Source organism: Lithobates pipiens, unplaced genomic scaffold (genome assembly GCF_037356315.1).
Source record: "Lithobates pipiens isolate NorthernLeopardFrog02 unplaced genomic scaffold, aLitPip1_a1.2 Scaffold_28, whole genome shotgun sequence".
NCBI classification, from domain to species: Eukaryota; Metazoa; Chordata; class Amphibia; order Anura; family Ranidae; genus Lithobates; species Lithobates pipiens.
This window is the reverse complement of record NW_027507789.1, coordinates 29,796,968-29,821,207: the sequence shown is the minus strand read 5'-3', so window position 1 is coordinate 29,821,207 and position 24,240 is coordinate 29,796,968. Positions and strand designations below refer to the sequence as shown.

Below are 24,240 nucleotides of genomic sequence, written 5' to 3'. Positions count from 1 at the left end.
TTTTAGTTTTGTAGTTGTAATCTCCGGCACTTTATTTTGCAGCACATCCTTTACTGTATTGTGGATAGCGAGTGCAAGTCGAGGGACGTCCTTCAAAGCTACTTTGACCTGCTGGGAGAGCTAATGAAGTTTAATATCGATGCCTTCAAGAAATTCAACAAATACATCACTACAGAGGAGAAGGTAGAAGAAATGTTTAATGTTAAACTTCACTGCTCACAATGTTGAAATAATCCTCATTTATATAACTTTTTTTTTGGTAATGAATTGGGGGGGAGGGGTGCTGGGCTGCCACACAGGTTTTTTTATCTTGATGCATAGAATGCATTAAGATAAACCTTCTGCCTTTACAGCTCCTTAACCACTTGCAGACCGGACCATTTTGCTGGTCAAAGACCAGACCACTTTTTGCGATTCGGCACTGCGTCGCTTTAACTGACAATTGCGCGGTCGTGCGACGTGGCTCCTAAACAAAATTGACGTCCTTTTTTTCCCACAAATAGAGCTTTCTTTTGGTGGTATTTGATCACCCCTGCAGTTTTTATTTTTTGCGCTACAAACAAAAATAGAGCGACAATTTTGAAAAAAACGCATTATTTTTTACTTTTTGTTATAATAAATATCCCCCAAAAATATATAAAAAAACATTTTTTCCCTCAGTTTAGGCCGATACGTATTCTACATATTTTTGGTAAAAAAAATCGCAATAAGCGATTATTGATTTGCGCAAAAGTTATAGCGTTTACAAAATAGGGATAGTTTTATACCATTTTTATTAATTTTTATTATTTTTTTTTTTACTAGTAATGGTGGCGATCAGCGATTTTTTTTTTTTTTTTTTTTTTTTTTTTTGACTGCGACATTGTGGGGGACCCATCAGACATTTTTGACACATTTTTGGGACCATTGTCATTTATACAGTAATCACTGCTATATAAATGCAGTGATTCCTGTGTAAATGACACTGGCAGTGAAAGGGTTAACCAGTGGGTGGCAGTGTAGGGGTTAAGTGTTCCTAGGGGTGTGTTACTAACTGTGGGGGGGTTGGGCTTTCATTTAGTGAACACTGATCTCTGCTCCAATCACATGGAGCAGAGATCAGCGTCACTAGTTGCTAGGCAGAATGGAGAAATTTTGTTTACACAGCATTTCCTCCATTCGGCCGCTCCGTGAGACGATCGCGGGGATGCCCGCGGCGATCGAGTCCGCGGGTCCCGCGACCGGACTCACGGGGGTCCCGACCAGCGCCGGAGCGCGCCGCCGGAGCGCGCCGCCGGCGGCGCGCTCCCGATGGCAGGGCGGCATTGAATATTGGACGTACCTGTACGCCAATATGCCTGCCCGTGCCATTCTGTCGACGTACATCGTCGTGTGCTGGTCGGGAAGTGGTTAAGGCATGTGTGTGGCGGGTGGCTGTATAGTGGTAGTGCCAGCTCTGGTCATACAGTTTGGCAGCATGTTAAATATTTTATTTTATCTGCCAAAAATTGGTCCACAACCCTTTACAGTAAAATGTTGATGCCATAAAGAAGCAGTTTGTTTTTGTTTTTTTAAGTATCTGGTAGCTGAATTTTCACTGTTGTAGGCAGACTGCTCATTAAAACACTGATACCCAATAGCTGTAAAAAGTAATTTTTTTTTTTTTTTTTTCCCCCTTAGTTCCAGGTTTTCCTAAATCAGATAAACAGTTCCCTGGTGGACTCCAACATGCTGGTGAGATGTATTGCACTGTCTCTAGATCGGTTTGATAGCCAATCAGATGATATCAAAGGTGAGTAAGTCACTTTGGCACCTCCCCCCCTCCAAGTCTGGGCCACTGGGCTTTGCACAGCTGGGTTTGTGATGACTTTTCCCCTCTCTCTTTAACAGTTGCTGAAGTTTTGTCGGAGTGTCGGTTGCTGTCCTATATGACTCAGGGGTCTGTGCAAATGTCTTTTCTCTTCAAACTTGTCAATATTATTCACGTGCAGACATTGACGCAGGTGAGGCACTAGGTTTAAAGTGAACGTTTAGTATTAAGATACACAGAAAGAAAAAGCTGCTCTGCTCTTAGTATGTTTACTTCAGGACTTTAGAATGGAGCACAGGTTAACTAACCCTGTAAAACGGAGATGGTAGTGGAGGTCTGTGTATCTAAAAAAAATTTAAAAAAAAAATTATAGCGCTGCTACAAATACATAAATCCAGTAGGGCTGCAACTAACTATTATTTTCATAATCGATTAGTTGGCCGATTTATTGTTTCGATTAATTGGTTAATAACCTTAAAAAAAAAAAAGTGTGGTGTATAATTTAGTTAATTTTGTAACGTTAAAAAAAAAAAAAATTATTCTTAAATATCTCTATGTAGTGGTAAATATAAATAACCAACTATATGGTTAGAGAGGAAAATCTCTAATCCACTCTGAGAACAGACAGAAATATACTGTATATACTGTTAGAGGAGATCTTCCCTCAAAAATTTTTTATTTTAAGAACGTTTATTCGATTTTCTAATCCTTAGTGGGGGTCAAATCGATGTTCATTTTCAACCACAGTGGCAGGAAAATTTGGAGATGGGGAAAATTGCTTGGTGAAAGGAATTTTCAGACGGTGTATGTGGTTTTCGTTCAGAAATTACACTTATTTTAAAAACCGAATGTTAAAAATGAGTGAAAATTTCAAAACCACTTTCTTTTAGTGAATGTACAAAGATTTTTCATCTGAAAATTGATCAGTGTGGCCAGCAAAAGGCTTGGTATGCAGTTTGCTTTTGATCTGTTTCTACAGTGCTTTTTGCTGTGCCTTTTGATTTTTGCTCATGTGATTTTGCTGTGATTTGAGTTTTTGCATTTTTTTTTTTTTTTTTTTGGCCAATTTGTTGTTGGGCAGTTAAAAAAAACAATTTTAAATTTTTTAAACAAAAATTGCTGCAAATCCCATTACAAGCTTTTCGGCAGCTTCTCCATTGAAGTATATTGAACCAAAAAAGCATTGTTTTGCATTAAAAAAAAACATCCCTGACTGTTTCCAAATACACAGCGGCTGAAAAAAGCATAGATGTGAACGAACGCATCCCATAGAAAACCATGTAAATGAACTACCGTATATACTCGAGTATAGGTCGATCCGAATATAAGCCGAGGCCCCTAATTTACCACAAACAAAATGGGAAAACTTATTGACTCGTGTATAAGCCGAGGGTGAGACATGCCTGTCCATCCCTGTGTGTCCGTCCATCCCTGTGTGTCCGTCCATCCCTGTGTCCTGTGCCTTTGTCCTTCTGCAGCCTGTGTCGATCTGCATGTAAAAACATGCCAGGATCGCCGCACCTCTTCTTGTCTGTGACAGACGGCGGCCATTCCACTGTTCAAAAGCCGCGCCTCCGTCTGTGATAGGCGGAACACTCAATTTCCCAGCAGTCAGTGTTCCGCCTATCACGGACATCCTCGTCCGTAGTACGAGGATGAGCGGATGTCCGTGATAGGCGGACCACTGACTGCTGGGAAATTGAGTGTTCCGCCTATCACAGACAGGGAGGCGCGGCTTTTGAATTGTGGAATGGCCGCCGTCTGTCTGCTCGACACGCTGATCGGGTAGACAGACGGCGGTGATTCGAGTATAAGCCGAGGGGAGCACTTTCAGCCTCAAAAAAGGGGCTGAAAATCTCGGCTTATACTCGAGTATATACGGTATGTGTCAAACACATGAGTCAGGTCTAAGATGTTTAGTAACATAATGGGGTTAAAAAAAAAACTAAAAGTAGCCCTTTATACTACAACAAAAAGCAGATATTCACTACTGTAAGGGGTTCATTTTTTTTAACTGTAGAACTGTGAAAGTGGTATTTACAGTAACGATTATTTGCTGTTTTTGTACTATAAAGGGCTCATTTTTAGTTTAGTTTTTTTTTTAACCCCATTATGTTACTGGCCGATTAATCGATTATGAAAAGAGTAATCGATTAATCGACAACTAATCGATTATGAAATTAATCGATTAGTTGTTTCAGCCCTAAAATCCAGTAATGAGCAATAAAAAAACGCATGTGCTGAATGAATAAACAAACCAATCATAAATGTATAAAAAAAGTTGATTGAAATTAAAAATCTTCTTATATAGAGTGTGTGCTTCAAATTCCACTGTGAAAAAAAGTGCTGCTCAGATAAACCAACCATCTGTGACTAGTGCTCCCTTCACCAGGTGAAATGGCCGCTTCCTCCTTCTTTGACCCTGAACGGGTCAAACTCACTTGCAAGTAATAAATCCCACCAGGAAAAAAGGCTCCACGCTGATCTTTAATGGTTCCCATCAAGGTCCTGCAGGGATCAAACATGCTTTGCACCGCGTATACTTCTCTTTTAAGCCCAGGTTGACACTAACGAGATTTTAGAAATCGCGTGTGATTCGCACCCGCACTGCAGGTGCCGATCACATGCAATGGCTGTGAGATGTGATTTCAGCCATACAGTTGTATGGCTGAACTAGCATTAAATTCACGGGAAAAAGCACAGGGGCTTTTTTCTGCCCCGCACTGGAATCGGATCACATGGGTGTTCTCACCTACGCGATCCGATTCCTGTGCGAGTTCATACTGCGATCTGTGAACCGATCTGGGGGTGTCATTAACAATGTAATGACACCCGCAGCGGTTCGCATAGGGCAGTGTCAACTGCCTGCGGGAGAGGAACGGTGTGAACCTAGGCTGAAGGTTGTCTCCGTAATGATAGTCTTCGGAGGTCTGTGACTGTGTATAATTGACACCGTGCATCATGTGAGAGAGGTGTAGAATTTGAGCATCACGGAATGAAAATAAGTTTGGTATTAATCGATTCACTAAACTATTTTGAGTTAATTGCTTAAAGCGTGAGTCCGCCGTTTTTTTTTTTTTTTTTTTTTTTTTAAAAAGCCAGCAGCTACAAATACTGCAGCTACTGACTTTTAAAATAATGACACTTACCCGCCCAGCGCGTCCGCGATGTCGGCACCCGAAGCCAATCTCTCGGTCATCTCTCGGGTGCTGCCGCCGCCATCTTGGCTATGAGAATTAGGAAGTGGAGCCTTGCGGCTTAATTTCCCGGTTCCCTACTGTGCATGCGCGAGTCTCGCTGCGCAATAAGGACGGTCCCCGCTGTCTCTGGGATCCGTGTGTTTCCCAGCAGACAGCGGGGGACCTTCGGAAAGGGGTGTAGATTCTGTGGAAAGGGGCGTAGCTTCTGCAGAATCTACGCCGGAAGTGGGTGCAGATACCTGTACTGTACAGGTACCTGCACCCCCCTGAAAGGTGCCAATTGTGGCGCCGGAGGGGGGGGAGGGTTCCAATGAGCAGAAGCTCCACTTTAGGGTGGACCTCCGCTTTAATCACTTGACCTCCAGAAGATTCTCCCCCCCCACACACGGCCATTTTTTGTGATCATGCACTGCGTTAATTTAACTGACAATTGCGGGGTCATACGACTGTAGCCAAATAACATTTGTTTGTTTTTTTCCCAACTAATAGCTTTTTAAATTAAAAAAAAAAATTTTATGATGATATTTGATCACCTCTGCGGTTTTTCTTTTTTTTTTTTTTTTTTTTTGCGCTATAAACAAAAACACTCCAAGTTTTAAAGCGGAAAGTAAAAATATATATATTTTTTTTTCAAACATATCCAATCTGTTAAAAATCTAATGTCTTCATCAGTTGAAGCCAACATGTATTCTGCTACGTATTTTTGTTAAAAAATAATCCCAATAAGCGTATATATAGTGTTTGCCCAAAGTTATAGCATCAACAAACTAAGATATTTTTATGGAATTTTTTTTTCTTTCTTTCTTCTACTAATGGTGAAGATCAGCCACTTATAGGTGGACAGTCGGAAAACTGACACTTTTCAGTGATCAGTGCTATATATGCATGGTCACTGTACTAATGACACTGGCTGACAAGGGGTTAACAGCAGGGCGATCAAAGAGTTACCGTATATACTCGAGTATAGGCCGACCCGAATATAAGCCGAGGCCCCCAATTTACCCCCAAAAAAACTGGCAAACTTATTGACTCGTGTATAAGCCGAGGGTGAGACATGCCTGTCCATCCCTGTGTGTGTGTCCGTCCATCCCTGTGTGTCCGTCCATCCCTGTGTGTCCGTCCATCCATCCCTGTGTGTGTGTGTGTCCATCCATCCATCCATCCCTGTGTGTGTGTGTGTCCATCCATCCATCCATCCCTGTGTGTGTGTGTCTCCATCCATCCATCCATCCCTGTGTGTGTGTGTGTCTCCATCCATCCATCCATCCCTGTGTGTGTGTGTCTCCATCCATCCATCCATCCATCCCTGTGTGTGTGTGTCTCCATCCATCCATCCATCCATCCCTGTGTGTGTGTGTCTCCATCCATCCATCCATCCATCCCTGTGTGTGTGTGTCTCCATCCATCCGTGTGTGTGTGTGTGTGTGTGTGTGTCCAGCCTACCTTTGTCCCGAGCCTCCGTCCCGTGCCTTGCCTCCTTGCCTCCGTCCCGTGCCGTGCCTTGCCTTGCATCCGTCCCGTGTCGTGCCTTGCCTTGCCCCCGTCCCGTCCCGTGCCGTGCCGTGCCTTGCCTTGCCTCCGTCCCGTGCCCTCTTCGTCGGCGGCCATTGTAAAATTCAAAAGCTGCGCCGCCGCCTTCGCCTGTGATAGGCGGAACACTGAATTTCCCAGCAGCCTGTGTTCCGCCTATCACAGACGTCGTATCATCCTCGTCCGTAGTACGAGGATGATACGATGTCCGTGATAGGCGGAACACAGGCTGCTGGGAAATTCAGTGTTCCGCCTATCACAGGCGAAGGCGGAGCCGGAGGCGCGGCTTTTGAATAGAATGGCCGCTGTCTGTCTGCTCGACACGCTGATCGAGCGGGCAGACAGCGATGACTCGAGTATAAGCCGAGGGGGGCACTTTCAGCCTCAAAAAAGAGGCTGAAAATCTCGGCTTATACTCGAGTATATACGGTAACTGTGAGCCTAGCCAGTGTTTTTCTAAAGTGTGGGAAGTCCTTGTACTAGTGGAAGATAGAGATCCGTGTTCTTGCTGATCAGGTACACAGGATCAATGTCTCTGCCCCCCTCCCCCCCCCCCGCTTCTGACAGAACAGCAATCTGCATTGTTTACATAGACAGTCTGCCGTTCTGCCTGTGTAATGACTAATCGGTGGGTATCAAGTTCGTGGTATCCGCTGATTGTCTCCCGCTGTGAATAATCGGAGTGGGTCAACACAGAAGTGCTGGATCATGTGCTAGGTATGTGATCCAGCACAGGAGAGCCTCCTTGCCACCGTATAATATATACAGTATACGGTCGGCTAGCGGTAATGGCTGAGATTAGACTTTCCCGCAACTATTTCACATGTTTAGCATGTGGTATCGAAAATCTTAAAATGACTAAAACTGACAAATGCTAATTTCTCCTCCAGGAGAATGTCAGCTGCTTAAACACAAGTCTGGTTGTCTTAATGCTGGCACGGAGGAAAGGACGGCTACCCTACTACCTGCAGACTATCCGGGACATGGAGTGTGTGGAGAAATACCCAGGTTTTATCCTCAACAACTTCCACAGCCTGCTACGCTTCTGGCAGCAACATTACCTCAACAAGGACAAAGACAGCACTTGTTTAGAGAATGTGAGTTTTACTTGATCCTTCCTCTCCAACACTTATCACTTTTATTTTTAAGCTTTTGTTAATTTTTTGCTTATAATAAAACAAACCTGTTCTAGATATGTGTATGCAGACATTGCTAAGGGTGATCAAGAGGGTCTGCCAACTGCCTAATCTCTTTCACAGACATCTGTTGTCTGTGTATGCAGTTTCAGGCCAGGCAACTGACAGCCAACAACTGTCAGATCTCAGGTGACCTCTGACACTCCAGCTAAATTGTTGGGCTTGAGCGAGTAAGGTTAAAATGCATCTGTGGGCAACATGGATTTTTTTGCAACGAGCATTAACACGGCAGCCTTTTCTTTTCTCCTTGTAAAATAATTTTATTATCTATTGATCCTGCCAGTAGATTTTTTTTTTTTTTTGGAGGGATTTTGCAGAGTAGCCTTGATCCTCAGGTCTCCTGCTGGCGTTCCTGGCTCCTCCCTTTTGACCATTACCCCAAATAAGCCGCTTGCTATAGGGGCACTGGTGCCAGCTCGTGCCTGAGCCCTGCTCTGTGTCCATAAGACACAGAGCCCTGGCTCTATGCCCATGCATAGACTGCACAAAGGTAAAAAACCTTCAGCCTTAAACCCACTTTAAATAGCCACTCAGAATATGGCTTTCCAGTAGGAATGAAGTAGGTTGCTGCACATATTCGGTACAAACTGGCCAATTTCAGAGCAGAGGCCATGCAGGTTAGAGCAGGGTCACACATTGAAGATTGCTGGATTTGGAGCTAAAGAAAAATCTGGTGGGCAGCATTCAAAAGGGAAGTTAGAATGAAGTTTAAAAAAAAATAAAAATAAAATACTGTGTGTGTGTTTGTGTGTTTTTTTTTTTTTTTTTTTTTTAAAGCTAAACCCATTGATTTAAAATGGTTGTAAAGGCAGAAGGTTATAACAAACCTTTTGCAGCAGCCCCCCTAATACTTGCCTGATCTTGATCCAGCGATATTGTACCAGAGGCTCGGTTGGCTGAGAAACACAGCAGGTGCCATTTGCTTGGGTGTCCCCTATGGCTCGGCTTGGGTGTCTCCATTGCAAGCTGCTTGCTGCGGGGTCATTCAGCAGAAGGGAGGGGGGCTAGGAAAGCCAGGGAAAGGACCTGGGAAGACCTGGGCTGCTCTGTGTAAAGCCATTACACAGCAGGTAAGTATAACATTTTTGTTATTTTTAAGCAAGAAAATACTTTAGTATCACTTTGTTTCCCAAATCAGTTTAAGGCATGCGGTGAATGAGAACTGTCAGAACCTTGAATTTCAGATCAAACCTAGGCTAAGATGGCAGCTTCCTTGGCTGCAAAGGGTTAGAGGATTTTGTTCTTTAAGTCACAGGAATAGAAGCTGACTTGTAATCGCCTCTGTCAGTCCCCTTTCACACTGAGGGCATTTTGCAGGCGCTATAGTGTTAAAAATAGCGCCTGCAATCTGCCCTCAAACAGCTGCTCCATTGTCTCCAGCGTAAAATCCCCAGGGCTTTCACACTGGAGCGGTGCGCTGGCATGGTGTCGGGAAAAGTCCTGCCAGCAGCTTCTTTGGAGCAGTGTGTTTACCGCTGCTCCCCATAGAAATCAATGGGGAAGCGTGGCTATACCGCCATTGCGGGCAGTTTTAACCCTTTCCCGGCCACTAATGGGGCCCTTTTAACACCCGCTAGCGCAGTAAAACTCCGCTAAAAATTGCGTTTTACCTCCGATATGGGCAGCACAGTGTGTTTTCCTCCCAACTCCAATAACAAACTTTTGCTAGCAGCTTTGTCTGTTGCAGGAAGTGGCAAAATAACCAACAGGGCATATAACTATGTGACAGCCTGAAACCTATTTCATTTTTTATTTTGCCCATAGTTCTACTGGGTACTGTAACTAACTGCCAAGGGTGTACAATGAGATAGGGCTTTGTCATTTAAAAAAATATTTTCATTATTCCTGCATGCCACATTTGCATGGACACGGCAGCCCATTCATTTAGAATGTCCTGTGGGAAATATAGTGAAAAGATTGCTGAACCTTCTTCCAAAATGCTGCTGCAGGACAGCCACATGCTGTGGCACCATATGGTTTTGTGCGCCTGAAACCGCTTTGTTTCAGACATGTGGGGGTGCCATTGGGAGTTAAAGAGCAACGCCTTTTGGCTGTGGATGCCTGCAGGTGCAGGAACAGGTTCTTTACAGTGAGGGGGGGAAAAAATATCTGATCCCCTGCTGATTTTGTACGTTTGCCCACTGACAAAGGAATGATCAGTCTCTAATTTAATTGGTAGGTTTTTTAACCGTGAGAATAACAAAAATATCCAGAAAAACTTATTTCAGAAAAGTGCTAAATTGATTTGCATTTTAATGAGTGAAATAAGTATTTGATCCCCTATCAATCGGCAAGATTTCTGGCTCCCAGGTGTCTTCTATACAGGTAACAAGCTGAGATTACCACTCTTAAAGGGAGTGCTCCTAATCTCAGCTTGTTACCTGTATAAAAGACACCTGTCCACAGAAGCAATCAATTAGATTTCAATTTCTCCACCATGGGCAAGACCAAAGAGCTGTCCAAGGATGTCAGGAACAAGATTGTAGATCTACACAAGGCTGGAATGAGCTACAAGACCATCGCCAAGCAGCTTGGTGAGAGGGTGACAACAGTTGGTGCGATTATTCACAAATGGAAGAAACGCAAAACTCGCTCTCCCTCGGTCTGGGGCTCCATGCAAGATCTCTCCTTGTGGAGTTTTAATGATCATGAGAAAAATGATGGGTCAGCCCAGAACTACATGGGAGAATCTGGTCAATGATCTCAAGGCAGCTGGTACCAAAGTCACCAAGAAAACAATTGGTAACACACTACATCGTGAAGGACTTAAATCCTGCAGCACCTGCAAGGTCCACCTGCTGAAGAAGGCAATTGTACAGACCCATCTGAAGTTTGCTAATGAACATCTGAATGATTCAGAGAAGAGCTGGGTGAAAGTGTGGTCAGATGAGACCAAAATCCAAGTTCTTTGGCATCAACTCAACCATGTTTGGAGGAGGAGGAACGCTGCCTATGACCCCAAGAACACCATCCCTACAGTCAAACATGGTGGTGGAAGCAGCATGCTTTTGGGGGTGTTTTTCTGCTAAAGGGATAGGACAGCGTCACCGCATCAAAGGGATGATGGACGGGGTCATGTACCATCAAATCTTGGATGAGAACCTCCTTCACAAAGTCAGGGCATTGAAAATGGGTCGTGGATGGGTATTCCAGCATGACAATGAAACCAAAACACACAGCCAAGGCAACAAAGGAGTGGCTCAGGAAGCACATTAAGGTCCTGGAGTGGCCTAGCCAGTCTCCAGACCTTAATCTCATAGAAAATATGTGGAGGGAGCTAAGGGTTTGCGTTACCAAACATCAGCCTCAAAACTTTAATGACTTGGAGAAGATCTGCAAAGAGGAGTGGCACTAAATCCCTCCTGAGATGTGTGCAAACCTGGTGGCCAACTACAAGAAACGTCTGACCTCTAATTGCCAACAAGGGTTTTGCCACCAAGTACTAAAGTCCTATTTTGCAAAGGGGTCAAACCATTAAAATGATAGACTGATCATCTGTTAGTGGGCAAATGTACTAAATCAGGGATCAAATACTTTTTTTCTCACTGTACATGCATACCCACAGTAGTGTGAACCTAGCCCTGTGCTTGCTGCTGGGAGTGATGTATTTTAAAGAGGAAGTAAGCCCTGGGCTTTTATATGCCCAGTAAAAAACGCAGCTGCTGGTGTATGTCAGTTTAGGGCCACAGCAATTTGGCATTCTGAAATGCTGGGTTACCCATTACCCAGCATGATGTGGGTCCAGTGCCAGGACAAGGTCATCCAGCGCCCAGGGCAAAGATGCCAAACTGCCACCCCCCCCTTTTTCCCCTTAGGATCAGGGCGCCTTATCCCTGCAATAAACCATTGTGCCCAGGGCAGCCGTCCCTCTTACCCACCCCTTGTCCCAGCCCTGTGTAGGTCCAGTGATTAGGGTTATTTATATTGTGATGAAGCACACATTTCAGCACTACAACCTGATGTATCTTCTGTCTGTTTTGCCAGAGTTCCTGCATCAACTTCAGCTACTGGAAAGAGACTGTATCTGTACTGTTAAATCCAGACAGAACATCACCGTGTGCCATAGTAAGCTACATAGATGAGGCCTATATGGATGTGGACAGAGACTTCTCCGAGGACTAAGGCCAAGCAGACAATTTTTTTTTCTCCTCCAGATGAACAAGATATTCAGATGAGGCGCTATGCAGTGTCTGTCCTGGGATGTCTAATGCACGTGGAACGTGTCCAGCATTACCTGCTGATTAAAACGCTCCACAATATGCTACGTCTGTGCAATATATTCAGGGACATCGTCATCCAATTAACACTTATTTCTTCCTTAAGGACAATTTTTTATTTTTTTTTCTCCTCCTGCCTCCATATATGGAAAGGTTTTTTTTTTACACAAGAAGTGCCACAAGCCTGTTCTTGAAACTAAAGATCCACCTCAGGATCTTCACATTTTTTTTTTTTATAATTTACATTTATTTTCATTTTACCAGCACCAGTAAGGAAAAGTGGAAAGCAAGCATGATCGTCTTAGTCACCTAGGATGGAACCGACTCGGTTTTGGTGTCCTCCCACTCACAGCAGGAGTGGAACACCGGCAATAATCGCAATGTGAACGTTTTTTTGTTTTTTCCCCACAACATTATTTAATTGGATGCTGCTCTAGCCTTAGATTTTTTTTTTTTTTTCTATTCAATTTTGGAATAGGGTAAAGCAGAATGGGATTCTGTTAATGTGTTTTTACAGCCTTTTGAGTGTACATTGGGCTATTCATTCTAGCAGGGCTGTGATTGGCCGTCCATTTTTTTTTTTTTTTTTCCTGGTAACCAGAAAGCATCATAAGAGCGCACATAACTTGTCACAAAGCAAATCCTACATTTGAAAAATGTCAGGTGGATGCTGAATTTGACTGTTTCCAGAACATTAAAACTCTATTCATCATCCCTACCCCAGCAATTGGTAAACATCACAAACCTTAAATGACAGCTTCCACCAGAGGCTTCTCCTAACTTTGCTTTCTGAAAATTTCTGTTGAAAACGGGTCCAGATTTGCTTCATTGGTCAAGAATAACATTCTTCACTAAAACCCCCAGTGAAGGCTGGCCATGGCTTCTGAATTCTGCAATAATTTGTTGACCTCTGGCTTAAATTCACACACATTTTTATTGTGCGTTTTTTATTTTGTAGTCTTTAGCTTCATAATAATTTTTAAACCAGCAATGAGTGAATGGATCTCCATTGTTTTATGATGACCTGAGATCTTTTTAAATTCTACACAGAGGTCAGTCTGATCTGCTCTGATGCCACATTGGAGCGGACTATTTTTAATTGCATTGTGCTCTGGCGGGCCCTTCGATGTGTGTTCTTCTAACACAACGTGTGTGTGTGTGTGTGTGTATATATGTTTTTCTTTTTTAAATTCGTACAGTCTGTTCCCGAAACCTTGAGTATTTTTTTACTGGGAGGCTGTATTTTTAACATTCGATTGGCAAAAGTCATGGTGGAGTTGTTGCCAAGGTAAAATGTATCGCCATACGGTTCGTAATCTTCAGTCTGTTAAGTTGAACTTCTGCCATTTTTGGTCTCCATTTCGGAGTGTTTTGGACCCAGTGATCTCCATTTCCAAACACTGTCAAGCATTGCCCTCCAGTTGCTGTAAATCCCTGTGAAAACTGATGTTGGAAAAGCCACGTGCTATGACAAATGCTGTCGGTTACTGTATGTATTGGGTACACTAATTCCAACTGAGCATTTTCTGTAACCCTCATCTATATATTTTTTTTTTTTTTTTTAAGACTGCCCAATTATTCAAAAGAGAATTTTCACATTTCACCCTCTCGATCTGATGTTTACGTACAATTTTTATTTTTGACCCCACCTGGAATATTTTGGTTTGTTTGATATATAAATATATATATATATATAGGTTACTTGTGTCTTAGAAATGATGTAAATAAAGAGCTGCTTCTAATTTAAAACCTTGACTTGTGTGTTCATTGACGCTGCATTATGAAAGCACCCTGCTCATAGCAAACATGGATTTTTCCTTTTTAGTTTTGGATAGCATATGGTTGGGATACACCAATACCAGTTTTTTAAGTACAGATACTTTTTCGCCGATACCTATTTTTTTTTATTATTTTTTTTTATTTATTTTTTTGTCATTACTTTTTATTTTTCTTTTTTTTTTTTTTTTTTTTTCTTTTAGACTAATGAAAAATTAGTACCCTGGTGGTATAGGAGTAGAGCACTTGCCGGAGCTTCTGCGGTCCAATGTCACGGCTCACACTGCCACAAAGTTCTTATGTCTCTTTCCATAAGACTGGGTTCACATAAACTATATTGTCAAAAGTATTGGGACTTCTCTGCTGCACCCCTTCTACCCTTTAACCACTTTACAGAAAAGTTTTTATTGACAAATCGGCATTACATCATAGTCGGCAACTGATTTTCATGTGTATTTAAGCATATTATAACAATAGATGAACGATAGAATGAACTACATTCTGAGGTCATTATCCTACAAGTACATGGTGCAATTGATGAAACCTTTTTTCTATTTAGGGTGAATAACCAACTAGAGATCTCCCCATTATCTTACCCTCAATCGTAGACGGGCGAGAGATTCTTTCATAAGCATGATGGAAGGCTACACGAGGGGGTGGGGAATCATCCCCCAGGCCAAGGAAGGGGGTGGGCATCCATCATGCTGTCTCGCCCCTCCACGATCCCCGAGCATCCTCTCACGCTGACCATACCTTGTCAAATTTCCCTCTACACTGCCTACTCTCATAGATAAGTTTGTACAGAGGTAATACTAAGTTGACTGCCTTTTGCCAGGATTCAAGGATGGGGGGGGATTGGCCGATTTTTAGTTATTTTTTTTTTCCCCCCATTGCAGCATTATCTCCCTCCTGGCATAGAACGGTGAGAAGGTGATGCAGAGTTTGGTGTACCTGTCACCTTCAACCTCCCCCAGGTAGCTCCATAGGAGCACCAAAGGTTCTGCTGGCACTCGAGTCCCCCCCCCCCCCCCCCCCCAGCTCGCTCCATTTACTGGCTACATGCTTCCCAGTAAGTCCGGATTTTAGGATATGCCCAAACCATATGCCAGAATGTCCCAACCTTGGCGGCACATCTAGGACAACCGGGATCAAGGTGCGGGTAAATGCTGGCCATTCTATGCGGGTTGTAGTGTGCCCTATAGATGAACTTTTAATTGGATGAACCGGTCTTTAGCCACTATCATGGTTTGGATGAAGGTAGATGTACAGTCTTCCCATTTGTCCTCCCCCAGGGCTAGAATGCCCTCCCTCCATTTTATCTAGGGAGCGGGTGGGGTTTTTTTTCATCATGGGCCACCATGAAATAGTGGTTTCCGAATGACACTGGAGATCAGCAGACATTCAATGGAGTCTGTTTCAAGTGTCAGCTTTTCTGGAAACTGGGCCCTCATAGCATGTCTCAGTTGCCAGTACCTGAATTCAAAAGAGTTGGACAACGAGTATAGACGTTTCAATTCCGAGAAGGGCATAACCGTCCTGTTCTGCACTATATGATTTAGAGTGGTAATCCCCCCCTTCTAGCCCACTGGGATGGGTTCGGTATGTCGTACAGATGAGAAAGGGTGGCGTTCCCCCAAAGTGGAGTGTGCGGGGGGATATATACAGTTTGGTTTGCGGTATATAGCTCTGGCCTCCTGCCACCTTTAACCACTTTAGCCCCGGAAGGATTTAACCACTTCCCGACCAGGCCATTTTTTTTGCAATAAGGCAGCTGCTTGTTTTAACTGACAGTCGTGCAACGCTGTGCCCAAATAACATTTATGTCTTTTTTGTGGGGGGGGGGGGGGGGCTTTCGTTTGGTATTTAACTTTTTAACTTTGTTTTTTTTCCTCAGCTATAAACAAAAAAAATTTGGAAAAAATAAACTACTTTTTACTTTCTGCTATAAAACATACCCAATAAATATTTTAAATCTTCTTCATCAATTTCTTCATAAATTTAGGCCAATATGTATTCTGCTACATATTTTCGGTAAACAAAAAAGTATATTGATTTACGCAAAAGTTAGTCTACAAAATAGGAGGAAGATTTTTGCCGTTTTTGTTTATTTTTTACTAGTAATAGCGGTGAGCTGTGTTTTTTTTTTTTTTTAAAGAATTTTAAATATTTTTATTTTTTTGGGTTTTTTTGGGTAGCAACGCCACTTTAATTCAAGAAATTTGAGTTGGGCACATAGATCTGCAGTGTTTTTGTTATTCCTCTTCAAAGCACTAAGTCCCATAGCTGCCTCCTGCTCCTTTCTTCTGTTATCAGCCTGGTATCTCCTGACAACTGAGATAAAAGCAGCCTGAGTTTTGTGTTGGGGAGGGAGCTATAACTTAGCAGAGCCCTGAAGGATTTAAGCATCAGCTCTAAAAGTCTCTACCTATGAGGAGAGGGGGTGTGTGCCTTTCCTCCAATCAGCTGTCTTGGCTGTATGCCCAGACTTCACTGCAGTGTTGAGCAGGAAGAGAAAATCTCCTAACAGGATGTGTACTTTCTAAACATTATATAAAGGTGAAGACTGCAGATATACATGTAAAACTTGTATAGGGAGATTTGTTTCATCCCTGTATCATCTGGGGCTGTTCACTTCACGGGGTATATGTGAGGGTTTACATCCTCTTTAATGTACAGTGCTACCCCTCTACCATTCAGAGTTTGTGATGGAGGAACTTGAACAGGTTTAAACTTGGACAGTATTTGCCCGGACTTCTACTTTAAGGGTAAATGTATTATAGTCCCTTCTGAGTGTTTCCTTTTTACTATGAGGCTATTAAGCTAACAGATAACACCAGTCTTTGTGCCTCAATAGATTTTATTTAACTTCAGGGATGGGAAGGAAGGAAGGTACAGGAAGAATTGGGAGAGTCTGGTTCAGCTGTTGCAGCTGTCTGTGGAGGGATTGTGAAGTCTGTCTCATTCTTCAAACTGCCAGGATAGGAAAAAAAAAAACATGTTATAATTTTACAACAAATATGATAGTTCTAGTTAATGTGTTTTAAAATTCTGCTACCTTAACTGCTTGAAAATTTGCACTATTCACTGCACAACAGATTTCAGACTTAAAGTGCAACCTCAGTATTTTTCTTTTGATTAAAGTGATATGAAAGGCAATAAAAAATAAAATAAAATAAAACAACAAACTTGTCGTACTTGCCTGCTCTGTGTAACGATTTTGCACAGAGCAGCCCGTATCCTGCTCTTAACAGGTCCCCCTGCCAGCGCTCCTGGCTCCTGCCGAGTGCCCTCAGAGCAGCTTGCTGTGGGGGTACCCAAGGAGGCTCACTCTTGAGCCACTGCCCTGCATGTCTATTCACACACAGAAGTGGTTTGGCCCCGCCCCCTCTCCTCATTGGCTCACTGGCTGTGATTGACAGCAGTGGGAGCCCGTGGCTCCTGCATGAGTCACGGGGGGGGGGGGGGTTTGGCTGCTGTACAGAGGTGTTTTTCTTGTTTTTTTTTTTTTTTTCTCCCCTCACAGTACTTGGCAGCAGCAATAGCCATTGGTGTTGCTGCTGTCAATCAAATGCTGTGGAGGTGGGCGGGCCATGCTGTGTATGTCAATAGATGCACATAGCCTGGCTCAGGGGGGGGGGGGGTCAAGGCCACAGGTGTGCCCCCATAGCCAATGGCTTTCTATGGGGGCACCCACAGGCTAGGAGGAGCCAGGAGCACAACTGGTATAAAGGTACAGTTGTCATTTTAATGTAAAGGAACCAAAGTGTGTGACAGGGTATATGATGTGTGGAATACATGCAGTGACTGGGGAGCAACAATATGGCATCTTCAAGTCATCGGCAGCCAGAAATTACATTGCCTTTATAATACATTGACAAGATTACATTAAGCTGGCCACACATGCTACAAGCTTAGAGCTACCAAAACTATAATGTAAACCATCCATTCAGTTCATATCCAGTCTAGCAAACCCTCACTTTACCTAGTTAATAAACCGAAAAGACGATTGTACAACCAGGATGTAGCATATGTTGGTGGGTTTTGGGCTCATGCGACATCATGCTGTTTTTGCAATATCCTAGTCTGCTGTTAGATCTGTTTTTCATCGCTCATCACAAGGCATTGTGCATTTTGAATGTCTGTTACAGCTTACCTGGGCTGAGTCCTGTAGTCTGTGTTTCCCTAACACGGAGTAAACCCCCCCCTGCAAAAAGGAGTCGACATTTCTGTATCAGTTGGGTAAACGGCAACAAAAATAACAGCTCAACTTAAAGTATGTAAACCTAAAAATATTCACTTTTTTTTTTATTGAATGTTGAAGTGTTAAACCCATGTGAGGTTTTTTTGTTAAGATATTATTTTTTTTTTTTTTGCTGTTTATACCCCTTATTCCAAATGGTGGCTATTTGCTAATCCAAAATTTGTCACTGGAATGGGGGTGAGGGGAAATCTAGCAATGGGGATGCTGGTTTTGGTGACAGCCCTCTGAGGGCATTTTTCATGACTTTGGATATAGTTCTTACTGTGTCCTCTGTAGGAGAGCAAGTGAAACCACTCGAGAGGGACATACAGGGGAAAAAAAAAAACTGGTCCATTTCTATTCTCTCCAAAAATAAAATATTCATATGTGTTTATTGCAGTGCCTTAAAGTATTCATACCCCTTGAAATGTTCCACATTTTTATGATGTTGCAACCAAAAAACTTAAATGTATTTTATTGGGATTTTATATGATAGACCAACACAAAGTGGTACATAATTGTGAAGTGGAAGGAAAATGATAAATGGTTTTCCAAATTTTGTTTTACAAATAAATATGTGAAAAGTGGGACATGCATTTGTATTCAGCCCCCCCCGAGTCAATACTTTTGTAGAACCACCTTTCGCTGCAACTACAACTCTTTTTGGGGATGTCTTCGCACATCTAGAGTGATATTTTTGCCCATTCTATTTTGCAAAATATCTCGTTCTGTCAGATTGGATGGAGAGCGTTTGTGAACAGCAATTTTCAAGTCTTGCCACAGATTCTCAATTGGATTTTGACTGGGCCATTCTAATGAATATGCTTTGATCTAAATCATTCCATTGTAGCTCTGGCTGTATGTTTGGGGACATTGTCCTGCTGGAAGGTGAACCTCACCCCAGTTTCACATCTTTTGCAGACTTCTAAGATTTCCCTGTATTTGGCTCCATCCATCTTCCCAACAACTCTGACCAGCTTCCCTATCCCTGCTGAAGAAAAGCATCCCACAACATGATTCTGCCACCACCATGTTTCACGGTGGGGATGGTGTGTTTAGGGTGTTGTGCAGTGTTAGTTTTCCGCTACACATAGCGTTTTTGCTTTTTAGACCAAAAAGTAAAATTTTTGTCCCATCTGACCAGAGTACCTTCTTCCACATGTTTGCTGTGTCCCCCACATGGCTTCTGGCAAACTGCAAACAGGACTTCTTATGGCTTTCTTCTTACCACTCTTCCACAAAGACCAGATTTGTGGATAGCACGACTAATAGTTGTCCTGTGGACACATTCTCACACCTGAGCTGTGGATCTCTGCAACTCCAGAGTTACCTCTTGGCTACTTCTCTGATTAATGCTCTCCTTGCCCTGCCTGTCCGTTTAGGTGGACGGCCAAGTCTTGGTAAGTTTGCAGTTGTGCCATACTCGTTCCATTTTCATATGATGGATTCAACAGTGCTCCGTGAGATGTTTAAAGCTTGGGATATTTGTTGATCGCTAACCCTGCTATAGACTCCACATCTTTATCCCTGACCTTTCTGGTGTGTTCCTTGGCCTTTCTGATGCTGTTTGTGCAATAAGGTTCTCTAGCAAACCTCCTGAGGGCTTCACAGAACAGCTGTATTTGTACTGAGATTAAGTTGTATACGGGTGGACTCTATTTACTAATTAGGTGACTTCTGAAGGCAATTGGTTCCACTAGATTTTAGTTAGGCTACTTTCACACTGGGGCGGTGAGAGCGTCTGCATTTTAGAGGCACTATACCAGCGTTTTACCTTCGTTTTAGTAGTACTTTACGTCCACTAGTGGTGCACTTTTAACCCCCCCAGCGGCCCGAAGAAGGTTTTTAATACTGCTCTTGTAGCGCGGCCGCCGAAGCACTTTGCAGCGCTGCCCATTCATTTCAATGGGCAGGGTGGTTTAGGAGAGGTGTATACACCATTCCCGCACTGCCCCAAAGATGTTGCTTGCAGGACTTTAGCGTCCTGCAAGCACACCGCTCCAGTGCGAAAGTACTCTGGCTTTCCCATTCGATTGACAGGAGAGGTGCTTTACAGGCGCTACTTTTAGAGCTACTAAAACACCTGTAAAGCGCCTCAGTGTGAAAGTGGCCTTAGGGGTATCGGAGTAAAGGGGGCTGAATACAAATGCACGCCACACTTTTCACATATTTATTTGTAAAAACGTTTTAAAACCGTTTATCATTTTCCTTCCACTTCACAATTATGTGCCACTTTGTGTTGGTCTATCACATAAAATCCCATTAAAATGCATTTACGTTTTTTGGTATAACATGACAAAATGTGGAAAATTTCAAGGGGTATGAATACTTCTTTTTACAATTTTTCTTGTGCTTCATCCTCTCACCTTATGCCTTCTTACAAAGGAATATTGTACTGGGTCTGAGTGATCCCTGGGGTAGAGGAGACTCAGTAAATGCTTCATCCTGCCTGCAGCAAATGGATGGCAACGTTCTTTCCTCTCAGTCAGGCAAAGTTACTTTTGCCTGGAGCCCAAAAAAAATGCATTCTATTGATAGTTTTTCCTTTTTTTTTATTTGTAAATTATACTATTCCTGTATGATGTGACACGTCAGGCATATACTTGAAAAGGTACAGATAGGGCCTTTTTAAATATATAACTTGTCAATCAAAACCTCTATTGATTTATTGAGATTAAAGCGACTCCTACATACAGGGTCACTTTAACCCTTTCATGATCCCAGGTCCTTGAAGCCTTATTGTGCCTACGAAATGTGTCTACTTAAAGCGGGAGTAAACCCAGTTTCATTCCCGGCATGCCGGAAATGCTAACTTTCACATTGGTTGTGCTCTCAACCAAACTTTCAAACCATCCAATGGCTGGTGTCATAACTGATCACATGTGCAGCATTATGGCAGTTGAATTATTAGAGGCCAAGATGGCAGCTTCCTTGACTGAAAACGATAGGAGGGTTTACGTCCATTTTAAATAGTTTTTTTTTTTTTGTTCTTTTTAAGGGGTTTTTTTTTTTTTAGGCTGATGAATACTGTAATTGTATTGTAGCTGATGTGGGTTAGAATCTACGTAGCTTTAACATTAATAGGCAATACACATGTACATCATTACCCGCTTATCACCTTGGTAGAAACAACTTCTCTAGTCCGCGCACGCAATTTATTGACTTGCGCCTCTGCGACATCAGCGCGCTCTTCAGCATCATCAAGTTCATGTTGGACCTTCCTGTACTTTACAAGGCTGGAGTTGGCCTGAGTCTCCTGTTATGAATAGTGGACATAAGTTTGTGAATTGTCTGTACTAAAAATGAACAAGCCACCACATCCCATAAAAAATGTTCAATCAGCACAATGTTAAACTACAATGGTCAAGGTAGATGTATGATAAAGTACACATTCTGAGTAGTATTTCCAGGACTAATTGTTACTTTTGAGCTCTATTTATTACATATGAACAGAGCTGAGTTGGCACACAGGATTTGATCCAAGCACTGTAGAAGCTAAATCGCCAATGTCATTATATTTATATATATATATATATATATATATATATATATATATATATATATATATATATATATATATATATATATATATATATATATATATAATCGCATATGAGTTAGAGGGTTACGCAATCCCTAGACCTTTTTGTACCCCTGCTGTTGTAACTCGTCTTTGCTCAATAAAGCTTCTTAACCTGTGGGCGGAAGGGTTAGAGAGATGCACTACAAAGCCTTAAAAGGTACAAATTGTAATCAATGTTAATCAATTTGTGGTCCAGCTCTGGACATCGGTGTCTACATTTAGAAAGGAAACTGTAGGCGGAATGGAATGCAAGGGATGTCAAGAGGAGTCCAAACTTTTCTTTTTTTTTTTTTTTTTTTCTTTTTATTTAATAGGTCAGGACACAAGAAGCCATGTCAACGTTCTCTTGCTTGTTCGTCTGTATTGTCAACAAGTAGATGTGACTATAAAACAGACTGAATGCAGTTTTCAATAGACCATTCTAGTGGTTTTATTTGTTGAACATACACATGCTGGGCCGAGGCACCGACCTCTTGGACGTCATGTTTGGGTGGGAGTCTTCTCTACTTTTGCAATACCCATCCGTCTCCTGCACTATGCAGGATGGAGCTGTCAAACTGCAGATTACTATGAGATTTTTGTCTTGGTCTGTGTAGTTGAGCAGAGATCGAGAGATGCGGTTTGACAGCTCTGGTCTTGCTCTGCATTCATTTATTATTGGCTTTTGGTACATGTTTAGATTGTCATAAGGGACCTTTATTTGCATTTCAAAGTTTTAAAAAAACGAAGGGCGAGTTTTTCCATACAGAGACTTTTCATGTCAATTCTGTAAGTAAATCTCTGTTTCTACTAGCAAATTTTTGTATGGCTATACTGCCTGTGGTGCATGTACAGTGTACAAGCCTGGTCCATTCCTGGCATCATATTATTATTATTATTAAACCGGTTTTATTTAGCATCAAGAATTTGCACTGCACTTTACAAAATAAAGACAGTTAATTTACAATGCAATTTTGGGAATCTGTAAGATATTGAGAATGGAGCCAGATGATAGGACATTAACTACCGTGTGTGTTTGAAAGAGTTAGATAATGGGGACCCAATAGCTGAATAAAAAAGGTACTGGTCTGGAAGATATAAATGGCAATTGGGCAAGGACAGTGACTTTGAATCTGTCAACGCTGGAGAAGAGCAAACTAGGGGGCAACTCTTCCAAATTGTCCAAGTATATTGTATATATTTGCACATTATGGAAGGCGCCATTCCACCAACTGGCACGTTTTTTGTGCTCTCTGAACGTCGCTGCCCAAATAATTGGTGAAATACAGTAGAAAAGTGGTGAAACCATGCACCAAAACTTCCAATCTTTACCTTCTTATACAAAATATCTTTTTAGCTTTTATGTAGGTATGTTATTACTTACAGCCTCCTCCGACTGGCGCTTGTAGCTCTTGACTTTCATCTGGAGTTTGTCTATCAAGTCCTGCATTCGTGCCAAATTCTTCCGGTCTTCTTCAGTCTGCAATAAGGACAGGGCAGAAAATGATCTCACTCTGTAAATATGCTTTAGAATGTCTGGTCGTCTTATGGTCTTTATGGAGTATCATTTGCCAAAGAAGCTAAACCTAATTTTTAGAAAAATCCTTTCAAACTTCCTGTTCTGAAGAAAGCAATGATCTCCTCTGATCTGAGATCAGCTGTAATCGGGACAACAGCTTTGAAACAGACAGTTTTGTGCTAGTGTCAGCAGTAGAGTTGGGGGTAAGGTTGAGTTTCACAGGGAATTTGGCAAGAAAGATTAATGAAGGTTACCGTTGCTGACCTTGCCTTTTGAAAAATAATTCCCTGGTTGCCATTCTGATGCTTTTTCTTTAATGCTGTTGAGTTGCTGACCCAGAACAAGTATAGATAAAGGTTGTTTTGGGTCCATGATTTAAAAGCAGGCACAGCCAGGAGTCCAGCTTTTTCCAAAAGTGGGACTGCCATGGCTGTCCTCCTTCATAAATATCTCACTTTAAGATTTAGGAAGAAGGATCAAGGTGTCTTTATTACTACTACTTTTATCACGTACTATTCATTGGGAAAGCAGAAGATTATTCCTGGCTACCACTGTTTTAGCAATGACTGTGGGTCTATTCTAAGACCCCTTTTACATGGGCACGCTGCTTGCTCAGCAAGGGATCACTCCACTGATCCCCGCTGAACAGGCAGATGACGGGTCCGTCTCTGCTCACTGTGCAGAGCTGAGACGGGCACAGTCCCGCTCCCCTCTATGGGGAAATCGGGTGAAAATGCACTGCCAGTCTGTGTTCATTCAATCCAATCCACCAGACTGATGGAAAATAGGACCACTATCTGTTTGTATTTTGCAGGCAGGATTGGATAGTAGTGGATGTCGGCAGACATGTGTCCGCTGACATCCGCCGCTCCATAGGGGAGCGTGCAAGGTCCAGTCTGATTGGACAGCCCATGTGAATGGGGCCTTAGGCAGGACTTTTTTTTTATTTTTATAAGTTTCCTATTAAGTTTTTACCTGATAGGTGAGTTCCTTTATCCTCCGCTCGTACTTTCGAATACCTTTCTGAGTTTCAGCGTTTTTCTTCTGCTCAATCTCCAGCTCCCCTTCCAGCTCTCTGACCTGTAATAATATCAGTAATGATGTGAACACAGATCCCAAATACTGAAGCGCATTTAGAACTTGCTTCATTAAATTATAACTAAAGACAAAACTTTTTTTTTTTAGTTTTGGAGTGGAGAAGGATTAGAACA

The 24,240-nt window shown here is 42.4% G+C and overlaps 2 protein-coding genes across 5 annotated transcripts in view; one reads left to right on the top strand and one right to left on the bottom strand.

Moving 5' to 3' along the window:
- Positions 1-24,240, top strand: part of TRPC4AP (transient receptor potential cation channel subfamily C member 4 associated protein) — a 100,189-nt gene that overhangs the window by 52,257 nt on the left and 23,692 nt on the right. The window contains exons 15-19 of one of the 2 annotated variants that reach the window (XM_077458988.1): positions 43-183; positions 1,660-1,771; positions 1,870-1,982; positions 7,410-7,616; positions 11,700-13,681. In XM_077458988.1, coding sequence (XP_077315114.1) covers positions 43-183; positions 1,660-1,771; positions 1,870-1,982; positions 7,410-7,616; positions 11,700-11,837 — 711 coding nt within the window. In that variant the 3' untranslated portion in view covers positions 11,838-13,681. Of the gene's footprint in view, positions 1-42; positions 184-1,659; positions 1,772-1,869; positions 1,983-7,409; positions 7,617-11,699; positions 13,682-24,240 lie in introns of those variants that run through there. The other variant, XM_077458987.1, reaches the window with a different exon arrangement.
- Positions 16,548-24,240, bottom strand: part of MYH7B (myosin heavy chain 7B) — a 78,409-nt gene continuing 70,716 nt past the window's right edge. For 2 of the 3 annotated variants that reach the window (XM_077458983.1, XM_077458986.1), the window contains 5 exons: positions 24,005-24,109; positions 22,895-22,990; positions 21,067-21,204; positions 17,862-17,912; positions 16,548-16,678 (listed from right to left, as the gene is read on the bottom strand). In XM_077458983.1, coding sequence (XP_077315109.1) covers positions 16,667-16,678; positions 17,862-17,912; positions 21,067-21,204; positions 22,895-22,990; positions 24,005-24,109 — 402 coding nt within the window. In that variant the 3' untranslated portion in view covers positions 16,548-16,666. Of the gene's footprint in view, positions 16,679-17,861; positions 17,913-21,055; positions 21,205-22,894; positions 22,991-24,004; positions 24,110-24,240 lie in introns of all 3 variants that reach the window. The other variant, XM_077458984.1, reaches the window with a different exon arrangement.